The following is a 23027-nucleotide window of genomic DNA, read 5'->3' as shown; positions in this document are numbered from 1 at the left end:
CACACACACAAAACAAACAGGTGTAGAAGTGGAGACCAATACCACTGGGATTTAAAATAGCTTCAGTATTGATGACTTACAGAATAGAAGTTACAAAGTGGTCTTCTGTCGTGTTTCATGTTCAGCTATTTGATGATGACTCATTCGGCACATTGTCAGGACAAGCTGTTATCATTGCTGATATCTGAGTTTGGGATAAGCTGAGCACAGAGCTCTCTCACAAAGACAGCATGTACCACAGTGACACAGCAAGGACCAGAAACACCACTCATACTAACTAATATGAGCACTGCTGCATAATGCCTCCCAAAACACCCACACACATACAATTAATGATACACAATAGTGACATACACGCACTACCTGAGAACCAAAGATTATACTGCCTGCAGGGGTTGAGAAACAAAGGAGTGTATGTGTGTGTGGAGATGGAGAGATGGGGGGAGATGGAGAGATGGGGAGATGGGGGCGGGGGGTGGAGATGGAGAGATGAGAGAAATATAGAAAAAAACAACAATCATCAGAAGGAAGATGAAAGTAAACCTCATGTCTGTTTAAGTACCATTATTTATTATTCAGTCCAAGCAGACAATAACGTCAGCAGAGTAGCAAATACACAGGTTGATATTGCCAACATTGCACAGCAGTACAGCACGTACGGACCATATATTTTTTTATAGTTTTAGAAAACAAGAAGAAATATCAAGATTACATATTTCTCAAACATCAAAAATGCATATTGCACAATCATGGTAATACTCTACAATATTCAAAAAAGGGATGTATAGATTATCCTACCCTGAATTGCACAGCAACTCAAATAAAGCACATATCCTGCAATTATAGTAACACACACACGCACACTCTGGTCCTGTCTGTCTGTCAATAGAGCACTTTCTATTTCATAAAGTCAGATGAAAATCATAAGGAAATAATTATTTGCGAACATAACTGGATGTCGAATGCTCTGTATGTAGAGAGCCTGGAGGATGGAGTAGACCACAATGAGGAGTCATAGTTCATCTGGAGGTGGAGATACTGGAAGGCTCCGTCAGGGTTACATCTGTTAAAGCAGACCCACAATCTCTCTGTACACTACTCCTCCCTCCACTCCTCCATTCATCACTCTCCCCCCTCTTCCCTGCTCCTCCTTCTCTCTCACTTTATCCCTCTATCCTTCCTATCTAACTCATGTTATGGCACCAGAGAAAGCAGTAGTAGCAGTACAGTAGTGGTAGACAATATGTCAAAACTATCATACAGTCAGGTGTGTCTGTAGGCTGTAGACAGTACCTTCTAGAATGCCTTCATATTCTAGAGAGCCAGTACATTCTGTACTGCAGGTATATTCTAGAATTCCAGTACATTCTAGAATGTTAGCTCTGGTTGAAGGCACTGAGCTAAGCAGACTTTGTGAGATGGTGGAGATGTTTTAGTTGATCGTCAAGGCTGTGACACACACCAGGGTCAGAAGTTTCCGAGGTCTACATGGTGACAGTGAGAACATTAACATGAAACAGCCATTTTACTGACTAGGAAAGTCTATACAATTTGACTTGTCCAACCATAGTTGCCCTTTTGACTATGGTTAGTTTTAAGTATGTCTAGCTAACTAGTTATACCACTTAAAATAGAGTAGATGTATTCTATACCCAAAAATTATAACATTTACATTTCTTCTTTATAACAGTTTAATTCAAAGTTCTGTGTGAAATGGACAGTTATTTAACAAAGATTACAACTATTAAAAATAAATAGAATCAACAATTTCACAAAAGAAAAAAAAAATCCTTTGTTTAGCTGTGCCTTTAGACAGTGAGAACACAGTCAGCTGAACAAAACTGTGTGTGTTGGTGTGTGTGTGTGTGTGCACGGTGAATGAATGAGCAATAGAGAAGAATCGAACACAAATTAAGTATGAAACATCTCTGGGAAATTAATAGCAAACACAAACATGTTAAGAATAATTATTATATATAAATTATAAACATCAATCAGTTTTAAAAAGTTACGTAATTAGTATAATGTCTAAAATACACTCTACAACAAAAATTAAACAGCCAATAAGAGAAAAAAATCAAGGCAATTGGAACTGCATTGTGAATACACACATACAACCACACGCACTCACGCACACACACACACAAACACACCTCCTACCCCAAAGTACAGTACATTTCTGCATATTTTCATAACAAGACAAGTAGCAGTAGAAGACAGCTTGGCAGTGACTCTCCAGGGGTTAAAGGGAACCCTATGGGTCATAGGTCACCAAGGGGTCAGAAAACCAGGTTGATCAGCAAGCAGTCACATTACTGAAGTGAACCTCAGAACACCAAGGTGATTTGTTGGTTGGTTGCTTAGACGACAGAATAGACGACAGATGCAGGACATCTGAGACAGAGATCCAGTGATCCAGACAGACAGGCAGGCACACAGGCAGACAGACATGTACACAGGCAGACAGACAGGCAGACAGACACAGGCAGGTTCATAGACAGAGAGACAGACAGGTACACAGGCAGACAGACAGGCTTGGCAGTGCGTAGACCAGGTCAGCTGTCCGAGTGTCACAGAGGGGTGGAGCTTTGTCAGTCTGCCACCACAGGGGGTCTTTCTCCCATAGGGGAGACCTCTGTTCCCTCAGAACCTCCTGGCTGATTGGCTGCTGTCGGTATGGCACAGGGGGCATGGGGTTGGGGTCAGGGGTGACAGGTTGGGGGGAAGGGGGCTGATGCAGCCACAGGTAGGCTAACAGCTCCAGGGCCAGGGGTCACACGGCTGTCTCCTGATCCTCTCTCTGGATCATCTGGTAGTGCTGCCTGTTCTCCAGGTAGGCTGCCAACTCAGAGTCCTGCGCCTTCTCTGCTCGGTGTTTAGGAGTATCACCCTGGGAGGGGGGAGGGGGTCAGTCACACATCCAGTCTCTGCTCTGTTCCAATTGTGGCCAGGCTGGCCCTACGTATATACAGCAACCAGTTCGATTCTCAAATGAGTTTACCGGGCTTAGAAGAGGAGTCCGTTTTAAATCTCTGTGACCTCATTATCTTTGTTCTAATAAGCATGTAATTACTGCCATACAAACAGCAGGGTGACAGTCTGGGAATAGACAACCTTCAATATTCCGAAAAAAGAAACTTCCACATCAGCATTAACAGACAAACAACACACGCACACTAATTGCATTCAGTTTGAGAAATGCAGTAACACATTATGTGATCGTTTGTTCTTTTATTTGTATGTTTTCAGGTAGATCAATTGCCAGAATGTTCTGAGTGATAATCACTCGCTGGTCTGAATTTACCTCAACCTTACTCTTACAACTGTCTAGGGACAAGACTGGTCTAATCACAGTGTAGTGAATCCACTGGGAGCTACTGTACAATCCAGCCTCACGGATGGAGAACAATGCCAGCTGTGTTTACAGTACAGACAGGGTGGAGAGAGGAGGAAAAGAGCGAGCCAGGGAGGGAAAGGGGCTAAAGTGAGAGAGCACAACACCCAGACACAAAGACAGAATGCAGCAGAGGTGTGATGGATTATGTTCTCAAGGCCAGATGGATGGTGAGAGAGAGTGATAGACGGACGGAGAGGTGGAGGGGGGAGACAGAGACAGAAAGCGTGGAGAGGGGGAGCAGACGAACGAGGGAGAGACGTTGGAGAGGAGGAGAGAAGGAGGAAGTGGAGGCTGAGCAGCATCTCAAGGCCAGAGGTGATGAATCAGGATTGCTCCTCCTGAACATTACACTTCTCCCTGATGGAGAACATTTATTATCCCTGGAGAGACAGAGCTGATAGACAGGGAGGGTGAAAACACTCCTCTCCTCTTCTCTCTTTCCCTTCTCCTCTCCCCTGTTCTTATCTCCCCTCCTTCCTTCTCTCCATTGCTCCATTCTCCTTTTCTCCTCTCCTCCTTCCTTCTCGTTTCTGCTCCTCTCTCCTCTAACCAGCACCTACTCCAGTGTAATGTCTGCCCAGGGGAGAGAGATGGGGAGCTAGTGCGCTACGATTGGGGATGGATGGAGAGATAGAGGGCTGCCGTCACCTGAAGTTCTGTCTTCATAAGTGACCAGAAAGAGAACAAGAGGCCGAAAGATAAACGCAGAGAGGGGGGTGAGATGGATGAAGGGATAGAGAGATGTAGTCGCCTGAAAGTCAGTCTTCATGAGGAGAGAAGGACAGAGAGACAAAGGAGAGAAAAAAGACCTGCGAAGGTTGAGAGAGGGGATGAATGGAGGGGCAGTAGAAAGGGATGGATGGAGACATGAAGGGAGGTGGTCACCTGCAGGTCTGTCTTCATGAGAGAAGCTCCAGCCTCCACCAGGAAGTGACAGATGGTCCTCTGACCCAGAGAGGCAGCCCGGTGGAGCACAGTCTCCCCGCTGGGGAAACACAGGGAATTCACATATGTGAATCTTTTATCACTAATTACATGAGGTTAACATTTTGAGCCTCCAAGGAAGGAGTCTGCAGGTGCGGTGAGTGGAGACAGTGGCTTACTGTTCTTTCTCTGCCATGTCCAGGATATCTGAAGGGACTGGAGGAGATGGAGAGATAACATAGTCAACAACACACTAAAGCTCCAAGGTTACGACAAACACTTTCTATACAGTCCTTCATACACAGAACCATAAAGACCTGACCAGTTTACTCAGTCAATAGAGCCACTGCACTCTGCCCAGCCCAGAGTAATTGGCAACAAAGCCAATATGCTGCCTGCAATATCTCGCTCTTTCGCTTTCTCGCTCTCTCTCTCTCTCTCTCTCTCTCTCTCTCTCTCTCTCTCTCTCTCTCTCTCTCTCTCTCTCTCTCACAGACACACAGACACCTATACACACAATGAGAACAAACAGAAAGTCAAGGACTGTGGAAAAACCCAATCTACCAAAAAAGGACTTCTAACTGCCCTGTGTATTGCAGTAATAACATTTAAGATGGTTGTGAAGGAGCACATTGTGAGGTTGTTTTAGTGTTTGGGTGTATTGTGGTACCGTGGTCTAGCAGATATCTGACGGTGTCCTTGCTGCCTGTGGAGACAGCGTGATGCAGTAGGGTGCAACCTGATTGGTCCTGGACTGAGAGGTCCGCCCCCCGCTGGTGCAACTCTCTTAGCTGTAGGGGAGGTAAGGAGGGGGGAGGAGGAGGAGGGGAAAGGGAAGAGTTAGCTTGTTGTATCACACAGCATCATGGCGCCACAGCAGATGACAATGACTGCACTGCAAAGAGGTATTTGTTCAAAAAGAGAGCATCATCATTGAGCATTTATTCACCTTTTGATGGTCCTTTTTCTTCACACATTCTACCACCATCTCTGGAGACACTGAAAGAGAGAGAGAGAGAGAGAGGGAGAGAGAGAGGGAGAGAGAGAGAGAGAGAGAGAGGGAGACAGAATGAGACAGATAGAATGAGAAATTAGATAATGAGAGACGGAGGGAGATGACTCATGTGTTTCATGGACAGCCATATTGATAATGAGGCAGCCTCTGGAGGCAGCACAGTAAGGGTTCCTGCATGGGACATGTTAGCTGGTTGTTGTCATGCTGCTCATCATAACTGGGCCCGTCGAGGGAAATCACTCTGCAGCTCAGTGACAGCTACTCCCAGACCCACTCTGACGCTCTAATGAAGACAGTTAATCACATAAGTGTGTGTAGGAGCCATGTATGTGTGTGTTTATGAGGGGGGGGGGTGTACTAGGTCTGTGAGTATAGCATAAGCTCCTGTCTGACCTTTGAAGATGATTATTTGCTCCCCCTGGTCTGTCCATCTGTCTCCATAGTGACCCCCACCAAAACCTTTTTAAACCTCCTTAGCTCAAACAATATACAAACACCTCAAAAACCTTTTTGTTGTTGTTGTTATAGCACTACTGTTACAACTTCCCTGTTACAACTCTTGGAACCCCCTGTTCGAATCCCGTTCTAGAAGCCAATTGTTAAAACCCTCCTATTAGAACTACAGGTCTAGAACCCTAGACAGTTAGAACCCTTTTGTTAGTACATTTATTCATTTAGCAGACGCTTTTATCCAAAGCGACTTCCAAGAGAGAGCTTTACAAGAGAGCTAGTACAGCAACTCTACAGTAGAACCCTAAATTTAGAATCTCGTCCCGGGCTAGCTAATGATTGTGCTGTTAACCTCCACACAAACACACACAGACAAAGACGAGAGGAGTGTTTACCTTTGTCTGTGCTGCAGAGAGGAGCCTTCTGTGGCCTGAGGAGACAAAAAACTGAAGTCAGACCTCGTATTACATAAAACACTAACTATGCACACACACACACACACACACACACACCTGAGAGTCAGGGTCGGGGTTCCAAAACAAAGATCCATTCCAGTAAACCAGAGAGAAAAAGTAGGAACGAAGAAGATAAAGTTGGCCTGTGGAAACTAGCTTCAGGGTCTCAGTGGAGAAGAGGTCTGGTCACTTTACCCTCCAGAGTCTGTCTGTCTGCCTTGTCGTCTCTGTGTGTGTGTGTGTGTGTTTCTCCAGGGGTCCCCTCGTAGGAAGGGATAAGACGTGTGTGTGCAACTAAAACAGCTCACCACTTCCCCCTCTTTCTGACTCCATTCTTTGTCCACAATGATTTTTCTCTCACACATAAATATTCACTGGCACTCACAAACACACAAATTAAGAGACCAACCATAAACCGCCCTATCCCGCCCTCTCTCTCTCTCTCTCTCTCTCTCTCTCTCTCTCTTTCTCTCTCTCTCTCACACACACACACACACACACAAACACACATACTTAACCCTAAGTTCCCCAGGAAGTCTAATGTGGTTATTTCCTCGTCTGATCCAGCGTCTGTCTGGACACAGTTAATCTAACACCCATTCACGCAGACGCACAGAGGGGGGGATAGAGACAGGGGCATGGGAGGGGGGGGGGGCTGTAGCGCTAGAAGTGGCTAATCCTTACTGACTGAACTGTGCATGCGTGTGACTGTGTGTGTGTGTGCGTGATTTGTACCATATGGCTCAGTTAGCAACTGCATGCCAGCTTCTGGTTAGCGTTGCCTGCCTTGACTGGACTGGACTGGAGAACAGGAGGTCATGAGGGACATACAGCCTCTATCACCTGGTCTACTCTCTACATGGACATATTAAGGGTATTCGATTGGGAGAGGAGAGAGAGGGACAGGGAAAGACAGACAGGGAGAGACAGACAGGGAGAGACAGACAGGGAGAGACAGACAGGGAGAGACAGAGAGGGAGAGACAGACAGGGAGAGACAGACAGGGAGATACAGAGAGGGAGAGACAGACAGGGAGAGACAGGCAGGGAGAGACAGAGAGGGACAGACAGACAGGGAGAGACAGACAGGGAGAGACAGAGAGGGAGAGACAGACAGGGAGAGACAGACAGGGAGAGACATAGAGGGAGAGACAGACAGGGAGAGACAGACAGGGAGAGACAGACAAGGAGAGACAGACAGGGAGAGACAGACAGGGAGAGACAGAGAGGGAGAGACAGACAGGGAGAGACAGAGAGGGAGAGACAGACAGGGAGAGACAGACAGGGAGATACAGAGAGGGAGAGACAGACAGGGAGAGACAGGCAGGGAGAGACAGAGAGGGAGAGACAGACAAGGAGAGACAGAGAGGGAGAGACAGAGGGAGAAAGACAAGCCGAAGGAAGGGATCATGTCTCACCTCAGTGTTGGTTTGAAATCAGCAGCGGTCGTGTTTGACCGATGGACACACCCCGCCCTTAAGACAAACAACACACACACACACACACATATACACACAGACATATGAGGACAGACATCATAATGCAACAATGGCTCACAAAAAACAAAAATGCAACAATGGCGACACAAAACAAATCCACTGAAAACACCCATCCAAATCAACAGTTAAACATAGTGATGTCACCGCCAACAGAAAGGTGAGCTGTACTAAGAACGCACAGACAGCACAAAGGCACACCACACACACACGCTGAAGCACAAGGGTCTCAAAATGCTCCAGATCTCTAGGTATTCTAGAAGGTTCTGTGGCCAGATTGTGATGCACAATGATGTACAGTACAATCTGCAGACTGAAAAATGTTTGTGTACGCTGCTGTCAGAGCTAACAACCAAACACACACACACACACACACACACATACACACACACACTCTAAGCGTCCAGAGTGGACAGTGCAGACAACATTTGGTTTCAGTGGTGTGTCTGTGATATCAAAGAGCTGTCTAACATTGTTATATTTCACAGGAGAGTCTTCTCTGGAGGGAGGTGGTGTGGAGAATGATATTAAACACACCCTGACACAATTCTCTCTCTCTCCAGCGCACTCCTATTCTATCACTGTCAGATTGGATCTCTGCTCTACTGTCCTCGTTGCTGTATTTGGCTGTCTACTTCTACAGGTTGATCAAGGTACGCTTGATATGTCCACCTGTCCCTTCCTCTCACCTGGTGAGGGCAGGTTTAGTGGAGCGCAGGGGTTCGCTGAGTGCCAGAGCCTCGGCCAGAGAGCTGTCACTGGAGACCCTCTTCCTCTGACCGGGAGGGTCCACCAGCCTGGGGGAGGGCGGGGCATTAGTTAGTAGGTGGCATCTTTATTCCTGGGCATTGATGCACATGCAGATGAAGAGAGAGACAGAGACAGAGACAAGAGACAGAGACAGAGACAGAGAGAGAGAGAGAGAGAGAGAGAAAAGAGAAAAGAGAAAAGAGAAAAGAGAAAAGAGAAAAGAGAAAAGAGAAAAGAGAGAGAAAAGAGTGTGTGTGTGTGTTTGATGTGAAAAAAAGAAAATCTCTGGAGGTATCCATTGCACAGCTCCACTCAGTTGAACACAGATGGTGTCTACAGGGAGAAATATATGAGCTGAAGATGTGCGTGTGAGAAAGAAACTTTGCAGTTCCAGTTGGGGGAGAAGGGGAAAGCACTTGACTAAAGTGGTTAGAGGACTTGACTGCAGAGTAAAAGGTTGGAGGTTCAATCCCCCTGTACTTTACATCAAATCAAATAAGAGGGTTTTGCTAAATGAATACATTATTATTATTATTACTACAAAATAATAATAATAATATTCCAGCCTGAGAGTCTACAATAGGGATCTCTCTTTTTAATGTGCAAACACCTCTCATCAAATGAGAAGGAGGTGAGACAAGTGTCTGATATCAGTTCATCTTGTATTGTGACTATACAAGAACAAAGAGTCCAGTCCAGGATCATTACTGCCTTCTGTAGAAAGTGTGTGCGTGATGTGTGTGTAACCAAGTATCCTGACCCTTGACCCCTGGGCAGAGGAGCTGTGGGTAGCATACAGGACAGGAAGTTATATTTGCAGCAGGAAGTTGATTCACACATCGACTCTTGAGATCTTTGCTCCCTGCGCCTCCACACTCCCCTCAACCCTCCTTCCCACTCCCACACATTCAATTTAGCATTTCAAATATCAGCCATCACCCCGGCAACGCTCTGTGTGCCGTTTCTGCGGTGATGAGAATAGAACAGTAAGAGCCACAGATCATTGCTGGGAGCGTGACAGGTTGGGTAACACAGCTACACACACACACACAGACATAACAAAACATAACACATAACTAGAGGATAAGACCACATGTCTGACACTGTGCTGACACATTAGGACTCAAGAAACAGGACACAGAACTGAGAAGAGTGGAGAAGAGAGGAGAAGAGAGGAGGAGAGAGGAGGAGAAGAGAGAAGAGCAGAGAGAGGAGGAGAGAGGAGGAGGGGAGAAGAGAGGAAATAGGAGGAGAGGAGAAGAGAGGAGAGAAAAGAGGAGAGAGGAGGAGAGGGGAAGAGAGGAGGAGAAGAGAGGATATAGGAGTAGAGGAGAAGAGAGGAGAGCGGAGAGGAGAAGAGAGGAGAGTAGAGAGATTAGCATTGAGAGTGACAAAGAGAGAAGAGGAGGAGTTTGGAAGTAGAGAAAAAGCCAAAGATTTGCATAGTGAGTGAGAGAGTGGGAAGAAGGAGGGAAGAGGTGCAGCAGTGAGTGATGGAGATAAGAAGAGCAGAGGAGAGGAGAGCGAGCGCAGGTCTACCTCTTCTTGACAGGGAAAGGGAAGCTGGAGTTGGAAGAGGAGAACACTGTTCTCCCGTGGCGCTGGGTTTGGGCCTCCCCATCAGAGTGGGGGCTGCAGGGACTGGGTGGGCACAAGGGGAGGGCGAGGGGGAGGGGGGGAGGGGAGATGAGAGTGAAGGATAGGAGGAAAAAAAGGAAGGAGCAGAAAGAAGAGCTAAATGGTCATTGGGACTGGAAGGAGAGAAGAAAAGAAATTAGAAGAGAAACTGTAGCTGAGGTTGAGTCCTTGAACATCCTTCAACACAACTCTTCCTCTATCCCCTCTTGTTACGGCTCCCACTCCTGCCTGTAGGGTGTGTGTGTTTTGTTTGTGTCCTGTCTGTAGGTGATCCTGTGACGGTGCTGATGATCCGGACCTGAGGCGGCTGTGTCTAATCGGGCCTAATTAGACACCGTCGTCACCGATAAAGCGTGTTTTGGTTGGCGTATGGGAGAGAGGGGCGAGTCGCGCTGAGCGGCTGTTTATTTGTCCAGATGTGTAAGAGGAGAAGGGAGTTAGTGTAGAGACCCATGGGTATACTCCTCAACACGTAGATAACCGATGTTATGCACAGTAGTTTAGGAGCGGTTCCACCTGCAACTTTTGTAACTTAGAGTTTAGTGTAGTTAGTTTAGGAAATACTAGGTTAGTTAGTGGTTTTCCAACAGGGCCGTTTCGGTCCTTAGCGTAGTGCACTTTGTTTGTCTCATCCTAACCGTCTTCCTCCCCTCTCCCTCCTCTTCAAGGCTGAGTTAAGACAGCGTTATCCAGATCTCATCCAACCCTCAGCCGTTAGAGCAGAGAGCACACACACATGCACACACATGCACACACATGCGCACCCACCCACACACATGCGCACCCACCCACCCACACACACACACACACACACACACACACACACACACACACACACACACACACACACACACACACAGCAACCAGAGTGGGCAGTGATCAGGGCTTCTGTTTCAAACTCAAGTCAACAGCTTGCTAATGGTACTCTGCTTCAAAGGAGTCACACACAGCAAATCCAGGCCATAATAGACTGAGCTATGGCACCTTAGCATCATTTTAACAATAGCGCTGAGCTTCAATAGGCTGATAGTGAACATAGGAACACCACCCTGGATGTGTGTATGTGTGTGTGTGTGTTTGTGTGTGTACCTGGGTGTGAACACATGATCCAGGGAGTAGAGCAGCATGTATATTTGATGTGACTAAAGAAGCAGACTCCAGTGCTTTACGTGTCTGGCACGTTCAGTGGAGAGGATGCTTCCAACACCTTGGGAAGACTATTTATGAGAGTAGCAGAGGGCAGGTAAGAAAGGCTGAACTACACACTTTCTACTTCCTGATTAGGACTAGAAAGATCCGAGATGGAAAAGGGGGGAGTGGATGAGTTGGATGAGTTGAGAGCTCCTGGTAAAGCCTGTGAGCTTCTGGATGAAGTGAGAAAGGGAAGAGGAAGGTGGAGAGGAGGGAGCAGGAGAGTGAAGGAGGGGGTTTAAATGTTTTATAGTGTTGATCTGATGGTAGGTAATGGCGTGTGTGTGTGTGTGTGTTTGTGTGTGTGTTCATGGGTTCTGGGTACTCTGTTTTGATTATGAATGAGCTAGTTGAAACTGTCATAACCCCCCCCCCCCCACACACACACACACACACACAGTTATCCACATCCAAGAACTATTAGAGACTTCATTCTCACACTCTTACTCTCAACACTCTTGCTCTTTCTCTCCTTCTACCCAACCATCTCACCACCCCTCTCTCATCCTAGTCTCTCTCTCATCCCCCCTTCCACACCAAGGCAGAGAAACCTTTAGCTCCGCATGCAGCAGTTCCTAACCTGCAGTCATAGCAGGATACCAATTAAAGTGATCTCTGTCCCGTCAGCAAAGTGACAGGCTATTGTATGGTGATGTCAATCATAACGTGTAGCGTTGGTGCAGTTAGTGTTAATAAAGTTACAGTAATAAAGGGAAAGTGTTAATAAAGTTGTAGAGTGTTGTATAATGGTGTGTTGGGTTACCTGGGGGCGGCCGGCGACGGGGGAGGAGAAGAGGATGATGGGAAGGCAAACTTGCGCATGGTGCTGGCGTTGGCAGCAGAGGAAGAGGAGTCCACCAGGTCAGGCATCCCTGGCGACGTGCTCACTGTCTCCGTGACAACCAGCTCAGGGTCCAGGATGAACAGCTCGTCCTGGGAGATCTCGGTCACGTAGTTGAGGTGCTCCTGATAGTGGACACACACACACACACACAGATGCGTGCACACACACACACATGCACGCACACAGAGAGCATGCACACACAGACACGCAACCACACATAAACACACACACACCTTTAGTAAGGATATATATCCAAATATTTGGAATACATTGGTGAACATGTGGCTGTCTTGTGGACTGTTCTGTGGTTTCCTGTGTATTCTACTGCACTGACCTGAGCCCGGTCTATCCTGTAGAAGCGGTCTGCAGTGGTGGCTGGAGAGTGGACAGGAAGTGAGACAGGAAGTTAGACATGGTTGTACCGTACACATACGGCAATGTGTCAGATCCAGTGCAGTATGATAGATGGCCAAATCAAGCATGGAAGCACACACACACACATACACAAGCAGGGTTCTAATGAGGCCAGAAAGTTGTTGAGACTGTGCAGGCAACATCAGAGCAGTGACCTGATTATAGACCATGCCCAAGCAGCAGTCCATGCTGCTGTCACACAGAGTTAAACACAGAGATAGGGGGCCAGCAGTATAACTAGAACTAGTACCGTTAAAGGGGCATAATTGGCCCAGTGACTTGGGGTATGGATGGAGGGAGTGGAGAGAGAAGAAGAAAAGAGAGGAGAGAAAAGTGAAGAAGAGGAGCAGAGCGGGGCTGTGGTCTCAGCACACTGAGCTAGTCACCACATCATATCAGCATACTCATTAAAACGAGAAATGTTCTCAGAAAACATTCATTTTATAATGTATCCAAGGACAGGAAATGGTCTTACATTCTAAAAGGGTAATCTAACAGAGCCTGTTCAGCCCTGCTCCCTTGTTGAGATGTGAGACAAAGTGTGTGTGCTCTGTGTGTGTGTCCATCAAAGGACAGCTCTATGCAACAGAATACACAGCATGACTGGATTCAATTTGATGTCCAATTGATTAATTTTAAATAGATTTTCAGGTTTGAGCTTCTTTCGATGAGTCAGCCAACCAACCAGCCAGCCAGCTAGCCAGCCAGCCAGTGTGTATAGCTGGTATATTAGATACGATGTAGCTCAGTGTGATCTACTGCATCAGGGCAGAGATAAAACAGAACAGACCCACAGTCACATTAATGAAGCCATCACTCAAACACTCAGCTGGAGGCTACTTGTTCTGGAGCTAATAAGGGACAGAGCAGGAAGGAGAGAGGAGGCCGAGAAAGAGAGAGAGGGGGTAAAGAGACAGAGAAGAGTTATACAGAGAGGGCAGAGGTAGTTTATGTTGTAAATGGATTGATAGTGAAGTACCAAAAATGTCTCCACTCATCTAGCAGCATGTTTCTATGGGTGTTAAACATGACAGAAAGTGTTCATCTGTTCTGCTCTAATTGCACTGCCAACCCCAGAAACACGTAGAAGGTTCTTTTTTACATACAAAGCTCTCTCCCACTTTTCCCCTTTCACTATTTACTCTATTCTATCCCTTATCCCCAAGACAACATGCCCTTTCTCCTACCCCCTATACCCTACCCCCTACCCCCTGTGTCCTACCCCCTATCCCCTACCCCCTGTCTCCTACCCCCTATCTCCTACCCCCTGCCCCCTACCCCGTCTCCTACCCCCTATCCCCTACCCCTTGTCTCCTACCCCCTATCCCCTGTTTCCTACCCCCTATCCCCTGTCTCCCACCCCCTATCCCTACCCCCTGTCTCCTATCCCCTATCCCTTACACCCTGCCCCCTACCCCGTCTTCTACCCCCTACCCCCTACCCCCTGTCTCCTACCCCCTATACCCTACCCCTGTCTCCTATCCGCATATCCTCCACTACCTCTCCACAACACAGCCTGTTTGTTCAAACAACCCTGAGAGAAGGAGCTGCAAATCTTGCAGGCTTAGCCTGGTGATCCTGGCGTGTGCAGCTCTGAAGCTCACACGGTACATCTTTAACTGAGGGGGGATAGGCTAAAGCCTCTCATACAAACTGATCCAGCTGATCGTGGATCTGATCCCTTACAAGGTCTCTACTCTCACTATGGCACCACCTTAGCCCCTTGAACTACAGCAGAGAAGAGGAGAACAGAGGGGACGACAGGAGAGGGGAGGAGAGGAGACGAGAAGAGAGGGGAGGAGAGGAGACGAGAGGAGAGGGGAGGAGAGAAGAGGAGAGGGGACGAGAGGAGAGGAGAGGGGACGAGAGGAGAGGAGAGGGGACGAGAGAAGATTAGGAGGCCTAGAGTGTGTTCTACTCACAGTCCAGGAAACACCACTTGGGGGAGAGTTTCTGAGAGGAGAGAGTCTTGGGCTTGGCTCCATCTTCCTCCTGAGAGAGGGGGAGAGAGAGGGAAGCAGAGAAAGGGGGAGAAAAAACAAATGAGTTCCGTTCTTTGAGGCAGAGAGAGTGAGGTAGAGGTATGTGTGTGTGTTGGTCCCCGCTCCCTCCCTCCCCCCGATTTATCTTCCTCCCCCCCGTCTCCCTCCCTCCTGCCCCATATCCCCATCTCCCTCCTTCCCCCCCATCACCCTCCCTCCCTCCCTCCACCCCAGACCCCTTCACCTTGTGCCCTTTCTACCCCACTCTCCACCTTGTCTTTGAACAAGTGTTTGAAGAGTGAGCCAAAGACACAAAGACCAGCCCCCAAACAAACCTAACCTAGACCCAGTCTAAACAAATAAAGAGCCGGGCTGACACAAGAAGTAATCTATACAACTATGCAGCATCTGCAGAGCTTAGAAACTCAAAATCCTTAGAAATGCTGACCCAATCCTGCTACTGACTTCACTGTGAATGCAAATATTTTAAAAGTGTTCCCAGGAAAAAGCAACAATGATTTATTCAAACTTTTAGTTTGTGTGTGTGTGTTGTGTCTTGTGCGTTGGCGAGAACACACTCATACTTGGCCATGAGGCAAGAACACAGCTGAAGGTAGAGCTGATCTCTCAACACAACCTCAGACAAGACACACACACACGCACACATACGCACGTGTTCCCACCCCCAGGTCACGATGAGAGAACACACGCCCACACATACGCAAACACAGCAGTGGCGAGAGGCCTGGATCAGACCAGGGAGCTACACTCATGCAGCTACACACACACACACTCACACACACACACACACACACACACACACACACACACAACGGTATCAACAACGACAACAGCTAACTGGTGAAGGACAATCAAGTCCATCAAGACATTCTGTCACACACACAGGCATTACAGCACTAGAACACGTGTGCACCATGCTTCAAGGGGAACAAGGAGAAAACATGTCCAGGGGGGGAGATGGTATGGGGGGCACAGAGGACCTCCAGATACCCCCCCTCCCAAGGGCTGGTAGTGCGTAACTGGTCTGGGGTAGACACTCTGGATCTAGGATATATTATTTAGCACATCCCTTTATCAAGACAGAAGGCTAAGTTATGTTATATCCAATGTGTGTGTGTGTGTGTGTGTCTCAGGCGGGCGCCTGTCTCTTTCTGCTGAAAATCCCACAGCTGTCATCGGCTGTTTTTTCACTTTGTGATTGGACAGGAAGTGCATTAGTATCACTAAGGATAGATCAATCTGCAGCCTCCCTGCTTCCTGTGGAGACTGTACGGATGACTCCTAACAGCTCTTAGACAATAGCTCATCAAACACATTAGCCCTCATGCAAGCACTATAAACTGTTTAATGGTTTCCTTATGATCTCAATGATGACATGTTGGTGAGGATTTTGAATGGAGTGGTTGTTTTAGCGAATGTGAAATTAAAGGGCAGGGTCTTTTCTAAGTGAGTGCCAGTGTCTAAGGGAGCGGCCATTTTGACGAAGGGAGCTGTAATTCTCAGACTTGTTCCCCCTGTGCCAAGCCTTGCCATGCTACTTGATACAAGAACTGGTTCTACAGACATGGAGGTCCAAAGCCAGTTCTACAGACCTGCAAGACCAGCCGCTTGAAGGACGGCTGGAAGGTGATGAAGTCCTGAGGATGAGGAGGAGGAACGCCAGAGACACCATCAACCCAAAGAACACACACATACATCCACGCGCTCACCCACCTGCAAGGTCTAAAACCCATGGTAGCTGCCTGTGACTGTCGACCTGAACATAAAACTCTCTCCAGCTAACCTTTCTCTCCTCCTCTCTCTCTCCCTTTCTCCCCCCTCCCTTCTCCTCCTCCTCATCCTGCTTCCTTGCGCTCTCTCCTCCCTTACTTTTCCCTCTCTCCTCCCTCCTCTCCTCCTCACTCTCCTCTCGCTCCTCTACTTCACCTCACTCCTCTCTCCTCCTCTCTCCTGTTCCTCCCCCTTTACCTCCTGCAGTCTCTCGATGTGGGCACGGCAGGTCTCCAGGTCACTGTCTCCAGGAACGACGATCAGACCCAGAGGGATGGCTGAGGAGCAAACAACAACACATTATAATAAACAATAAACAACACTATTGTGCTACAGCTACTGTTTGTCGCCCGGAGAGGGGAGAGGGGAGATTTGGAGGGGAGGGGGGACAGGAGGAGAGTTACTGGGTCACAGGGTCCTATACAAGCTTATCTCAGTTCAGGCTTAAAGATTGTTTTCTGTAAAAGCCAGGAAGTCTGGAAAGGGGGAGGACCTCAGGAAAGAGAAAGAACAAAAAAGAGGGAGAAAGAAAGCCAAAGAGAGAGAGAGAGAGAGAGAGAGAGAGAGAGAGAGAGAGAGAGAGAGAGAAATAACATGAAGTGAGAGAGAAAGGCGGGCAGATTTGTCCATGGAGGAATCTGCTGTTGCCTAGCAACCTTGGAACAGTTTTTCATATTCAATTCCGTTTTCTCTTCTCCTTTTCTCTCTCTCTCCCTCCCTCACCCTCATCCCTCTTTTTCTCTTCCTCCCTCGCCTCATCCCAATTCTTTCTCTTTTTGGCTTTCCGCTCTCTCTCCGCCCTCCCCCTCCTCCCCATCTCTCTGTTGTTCCTGTCACAGTGGAGTTGTCAGTAAGCTCTTTAAAAGTGTCAGATGAGTGGGAAAACGAGCTGCCTGCTATCTGCACTACTCTGCTGCTGTTCTTATGGATCACAGAGAGAGGGGGGAGAAAGAGAGAGGGAGAGAGATAGATAGATAGAGAGAGAGAGAGAGAGAAAGAGAGAGAGAGAGAGAGAGAGAGAGAGAGAGAGAGAGAGAGAAAAAAAACTAGTGACAGCAGCTGTTTGTACCCCAACCTGAGAGTGCACAAGACAAGACCTGCTTTTGAGACTGACAGGTACTCTCACACACACACACACACACATGCACACACACCCACCCTTACACACATACACACACACATACACACACACAAAATAACACACACCCTCACACACAAACACACATACACACCACCGTCTGGTACAGGTTCCATCATTATCATTATCATCATCATCATCATCATCATCATTATCCTCTAAATGTCCATTCTTCTCCACACCACATCATTCATACACACTCTGCCCCCCAGTGGTGAAGACAACCCTGACGAACCACCACGACTCCATGTCACAAACTACTTCCTCAACTTGCACCAATTACAGCCCAGCGTGAGTCTTCTGTAGAGATGTGGGTCTGTGTAACAGGCTGTGACCACCCGGTCCCATCTCCTCGTTAGAGCGGCAGAAAAGAGAAAAAACTCTTGCAGACTGTCTGACAAACATGTCTTAGAGAGCTGGAACTAACAGCCGCAGGCTTGTCTGGCTGAGTCTGTGTGTCGTCAGAATGGACCAGGCCCAGCGGACCAGCACCAGCGCAGCCACAGAGACACACTCTCTGAGTTAGCTTTCAGCAGAATAATCACCCCGTCACAAAAAAAACTGGCCGAAACTCTAGAACCAGACGGACTTCAATGGGAATGGACTTCAGAGGGCCGGTCCAAACAGGCTGCAGCACCCGGCCCCCCTCCCTGCCCCGGTCACCCCCAGGCCCCCACCAGACACGGAGACAACAAAGACTAGAACACGCTGTACAAACAAACTCCTGTGTGTGTTTGTTGGTGTGTGTGGGGGTGCATGCATGGGTCTGTGTAGAGAGAGAAACAAATAGTCAACATGCTGTCTGTCTGAAGTTGTTCAATGGAACAGATGAGTAGGACAAGGGAGAGACGGAGGAGGAGGTGGATGAAGAGGAAAAGGAGGAGATGAGAAGAAGCAAACAAAGGAGGAAGAAAAAGAGGAGGAGACAAAAGTTGACAAAAAGTTGTTAAAAAGTTAGAGAAGGGTGAGTGGTAAAAAGAGGAGAGGAAGAGAGGAGAATTACCAGTCTGGGGCAGGTGGTGTTTATTACTGTGTGCATGTGAGTGTGTGTGTGTGTGTGTCTGTGGGAGTTCAAGGCTGTCTGGGTAGCTATATTGGCTGTGCATCAGTAGAACCAGGCCCTAGCTAGCCATTAATGAGCTAGCCGCTAGCTTCTCTCTGATGCTTATTGAGGCCTGGTTCCCAGAGGGAGGTTCCTGTCTTATACTGTACACACACACACACACACACACACACACACACACTGTATAAGAACAGCTTAATATATTCATAGAATGAGGGACCACATTCTGGAGCCTGAGTCTCCCCCTGCCCCTTCTTCACCCCATCCTTCCCCCATGTCATCATATTCTCTCCTTCCCCTCCATCCCCCTTCTCTTCCCTCCAAACCCTGATCTTCATTAAAGATGAGAAAGAGAGAGGGAGAGAAAGAGAGAGGGATACAGAAAAATATACTGAGAAATAGTGAGAGGTATTGAGGAGAGAGTGAGAAACAGTGAGAGAGAGAGAGAGAGAGAGAGAGAGAGAGAAAGAGAGAGAGAGAGAGAGAAGGAGAGAGATACACAGAGAGAGAGAGTTTGTCTCAGTGGGTAACAGTGTATTAATCAGACTGGACTTCCTCTGCCTGCTGTAATTAGCCTGAGGTGACTGATGGCTGCATCTGCACACACCCAAGCACACACACAAACGCACAAAAACACTGGGGGACACATAGCTGCATTCACACAAGCACACCACACATGAGCACACACAGGAACACACTTAGTGGTCTGGTAAAGATGGATGTGTCTATACTGACAGCAGACTGACCCTGACTGAGAGGAAGGGTCTGCTTACGTGGACATAGAGATACCATGTCAGCATTTTAAACTGGCTACAGCACACACACACGCATGCACACACACGCACTTGTGCACACACACACACTCTTGGGAACTCACAGGCTTGTCGGAGCTTCTCCTTGTCGTAGTTCAGAGCTTCATAGTTGTGCATGCTGATCCTGTTCACACGGATCCTCAACCTCTCAGGGATTGGCTGCTGGCTGGAGGCAGGAAGGGGAGGGGCAAAGCACAGGAAGAGGAGGGGCAGAGGACAGGACATTATGTCAGTCAAGTGGCACAGTCTTATTAAAAGTCTTACGGTAGGACACTTTGGATTTCTTTCAAACGAGATCTGTGTCGTTCTACTGAATGAAATGAGATTGATTGGTCATTAAAAGTGCCAGCGTAGCATCATACACTATTATATCTCTGTTTGCAGGCTTGGTGTGTAACAGTATAGTGACACTGTTCAGAAATAAATGTCACATAGCACATGGGGCTCTTAGAACAACATGTAACTCCAAACAAGTCCCAGGCTGTGTGTTCTCCAGACTAGCTGTGTGCCAGCAGGCTGTGTTCTCCAGACTAGCTGTGTGCCAGCAGGCTGTGTTCTCCAGACTAGCTGTGAGCCAGCAGGCTGTGTTCTCCAGACTAGCTGTGAGCCAGCAGGCTGTGTTCTTCAGACTAGCTGTGAGCCAGCAGGCTGTGTTCTCCAGACTAGCTGTGAGCCAGCAGGCTGTGTTCTCCAGACTAGCTGTGAGCCAGCAGGCTGTGTTCTTCAGACTAGCTGTGTGCCAGCAGGCTGTGTTCTCCAGACTAGCTGTGAGCCAGCAGGCTGTGTTCTCCAGACTAGCTGTGAGCCAGCAGGCTGTGTTCTCCAGACTAGCTGTGAGCCAGCAGGCTGTGTTCTTCAGACTAGCTGTGTGCCAGCAGGCTGTGTTCTCCAGACTAGCTGTGAGCCAGCAGGCTGTGTTCTCCAGACTAGCTGTGAGCCAGCAGGCTGTGTTCTTCAGACTAGCTGTGAGCCAGCAGGCTGTGTTCTCCAGACTAGCTGTGTGCCAGCAGGCTGTGTTCTCCAGACTAGCTGTGTGCCAGCAGGCTGTGTTCTCCAGACTAGCTGTGTGCCAGCAGGCTGTGTTCTCCAGACTAGCTGTGTTCTTCAGACTAGCTGTGTGCCAGCAGGCTGTGTTCTCCAGACTAGCTGTGTGCCAGCAGGCTGTGTTCTCCAGACTAGCTGTGAGCCAGCAGGCTGTGTTCTTCAGACTAGCTGTGAGCCAGCAGGCTGTGTTCTTCAGACTAGCTGTGTGCCAGCAGGCTGTGTTCTCCAGACTAGCTGTGAGCCAGCAGGCTGTGTTCTCCAGACTAGCTGTGAGCCAGCAGGCTGTGTTCTTCAGACTAGCTGTGAGCCAGCAGGCTGTGTTCTCCAGACTAGCTGTGTGCCAGCAGGCTGTGTTCTTCAGACTAGCTGTGTTCTCCAGACTAGCTGTGTGCCAGCAGGCTGTGTTCTCCAGACTAGCTGTGTTCTTCAGACTAGCTGTGTGCCAGCAGGCTGTGTTCTCCAGACTAGCTGTGTGCCAGCAGGCTGTGTTCTCCAGACTAGCTGTGTTCTCCAGACTAGCTGTGTGCCAGCAGGCTGTGTTCTCCAGACTAGCTGTGTTCTTCAGACTAGCTGTGTGCCAGCAGGCTGTGTTCTTCAGACTAGCTGTGTTCTCCAGACTAGCTGTGTTCTTCAGACTAGATGTGTGCCAGCAGGCTGTGTTCTCCAGACTAGCTGTGTTCTTCAGACTAGCTGTGTGCCAGCAGGCTGTGTTCTCCAGACTAGCTGTGTTCTTCAGACTAGCTGTGTGCCAGCAGGCTGTGTTCTTCAGACTAGCTGTGTTCTCCAGACTAGCTGTGTTCTTCAGACTAGCTGTGTGCCAGCAGGCTGTGTTCTCCAGACTAGCTGTGTTCTTCAGACTAGCTGTGTGCCAGCAGGCTGTGTTCTCCAGACTAGCTGTGTTCTCCAGACTAGCTGTGTGCCAGCAGGCTGTGTTCTCCAGACCAGCTGTGTGCCAGCAGGCTGTGTTCTCCAGACTAGCTGGGTTCTCCAGACTAGCTGTGTGCCAGCAGGCTGTGTTCTTCAGACTAGTTGTGTGCCAGCAGGCTGTGTTCTTCAGACTAGCTGTGTGCCAGCAGGCTGTGTTCTCCAGACTAGCTGTGTTCTCCAGACTAGCTGTGTGCCAGAAGGCTGTGTTCTCCAGACTAGCTGTGTGCCAGCAGGCTGTGTTCTCCAGACTAGCTGTGAGCCAGCAGGCTGTGTTCTCCAGACTAGCTGTGAGCCAGCAGGCTGTGTTCTTCAGACTAGCTGTGAGCCAGCAGGCTGTGTTCTTCAGACTAGCTGTGAGCCAGCAGGCTGTGTTCTCCATACTAGCTGTGAGCCAGCAGGCTGTGTTCTTCAGACTAGCTGTGTGCCAGCAGGCTGTGTTCTCCAGACTAGCTGTGAGCCAGCAGGCTGTGTTCTCCAGACTAGCTGTGAGCCAGCAGGCTGTGTTCTTCAGACTAGCTGTGAGCCAGCAGGCTGTGTTCTCCAGACTAGCTGTGAGCCAGCAGGCTGTGTTCTTCAGACTAGCTGTGAGCCAGCAGGCTGTGTTCTCCAGACTAGCTGTGTGCCAGCAGGCTGTGTTCTTCAGACTAGCTGTGTTCTCCAGACTAGCTGTGTGCCAGCAGGCTGTGTTCTCCAGACTAGCTGTGTTCTTCAGACTAGCTGTGTGCCAGCAGGCTGTGTTCTCCAGACTAGCTGTGTGCCAGCAGGCTGTGTTCTCCAGACTAGCTGTGTTCTCCAGACTAGCTGTGTGCCAGCAGGCTGTGTTCTCCAGACTAGCTGTGTTCTTCAGACTAGCTGTGTGCCAGCAGGCTGTGTTCTTCAGACTAGCTGTGTTCTCCAGACTAGCTGTGTTCTTCAGACTAGCTGTGTGCCAGCAGGCTGTGTTCTCCAGACTAGCTGTGTTCTTCAGACTAGCTGTGTGCCAGCAGGCTGTGTTCTCCAGACTAGCTGTGTTCTTCAGACTAGCTGTGTGCCAGCAGGCTGTGTTCTCCAGACTAGCTGTGTGCCAGCAGGCTGTGTTCTTCAGACTAGCTGTGTTCTCCAGACTAGCTGTGTTCTTCAGACTAGCTGTGTGCCAGCAGGCTGTGTTCTCCAGACTAGCTGTGTTCTTCAGACTAGCTGTGTGCCAGCAGGCTGTGTTCTCCAGACTAGCTGTGTTCTCCAGACTAGCTGTGTACCAGCAGGCTGTGTTCTCCAGACTAGCTGTGTGCCAGCAGGCTGTGTTCTCCAGACTAGCTGTGTTCTCCAGACTAGCTGTGTGCCAGCAGGCTGTGTTCTTCAGACTAGTTGTGTGCCAGCAGGCTGTGTTCTTCAGACTAGCTGTGTGCCAGCAGGCTGTGTTCTCCAGACTAGCTGTGTTCTCCAGACTAGCTGTGTGCCAGCAGGCTGTGTTCTCCAGACTAGCTGTGAGCCAGCAGGCTGTGTTCTCCAGACTAGCTGTGTGCCAGCAGGCTGTGTTCTCCAGACTAGCTGTGTGCCAGCAGGCTGGGTGTTATTGTACTGATGTGTTAGCAGTCTGAGGCGGACAGCGGAGGAGGCTGACAGGCAGAGATTACACACAGGTACAGCAACAGTCTGGTGACAGCCTGTCAGACGGAGGGAGAGGAGGGGGGACGAAGAGTCAGGATGGTCTAAGGTAC

The 23027-nt window shown here is 48.7% G+C and overlaps 1 protein-coding gene across 5 annotated transcripts in view; it reads right to left on the bottom strand.

Annotated features, from left to right (window-relative positions):
- Nucleotides 1-549: 549 nt before the first annotated feature.
- dgkza (diacylglycerol kinase, zeta a) overlaps nt 550-23027 on the bottom strand; it is a 61803-nt gene continuing 39325 nt past the window's right edge. For 3 of the 5 annotated variants that reach the window (XM_084681843.1, XM_084681840.1, XM_084681841.1), the window contains exons 22-36: nt 19425-19525; nt 16545-16624; nt 16169-16213; nt 14496-14565; nt 12494-12534; nt 12079-12281; nt 10026-10127; nt 8426-8533; nt 7659-7715; nt 6182-6216; nt 5271-5320; nt 4992-5112; nt 4501-4537; nt 4283-4382; nt 550-2890 (exon numbers count right to left, since the gene is read on the bottom strand). In XM_084681843.1, the coding sequence (XP_084537969.1) occupies nt 2774-2890; nt 4283-4382; nt 4501-4537; nt 4992-5112; nt 5271-5320; nt 6182-6216; nt 7659-7715; nt 8426-8533; nt 10026-10127; nt 12079-12281; nt 12494-12534; nt 14496-14565; nt 16169-16213; nt 16545-16624; nt 19425-19525 (1267 nt within the window). In that variant the 3' untranslated portion in view covers nt 550-2773. The remainder of the gene's footprint in view (nt 2891-4282; nt 4383-4500; nt 4538-4991; nt 5113-5270; nt 5321-6181; nt 6217-7658; nt 7716-8425; nt 8534-10025; nt 10128-12078; nt 12282-12493; nt 12535-14495; nt 14566-16168; nt 16214-16544; nt 16625-19424; nt 19526-23027) is intronic. The other 2 variants (XM_084681844.1, XM_084681842.1) reach the window with 2 other exon arrangements.

This window comes from Hypomesus nipponensis, chromosome 19, assembly GCF_054491055.1.
Source record: "Hypomesus nipponensis isolate SF chromosome 19, ASM5449105v1, whole genome shotgun sequence".
NCBI lineage: Eukaryota > Metazoa > Chordata > Actinopteri > Osmeriformes > Osmeridae > Hypomesus > Hypomesus nipponensis.
Note: the sequence above shows the minus strand (reverse complement) of the source record. Positions and strands in the feature narration are given on the sequence as shown.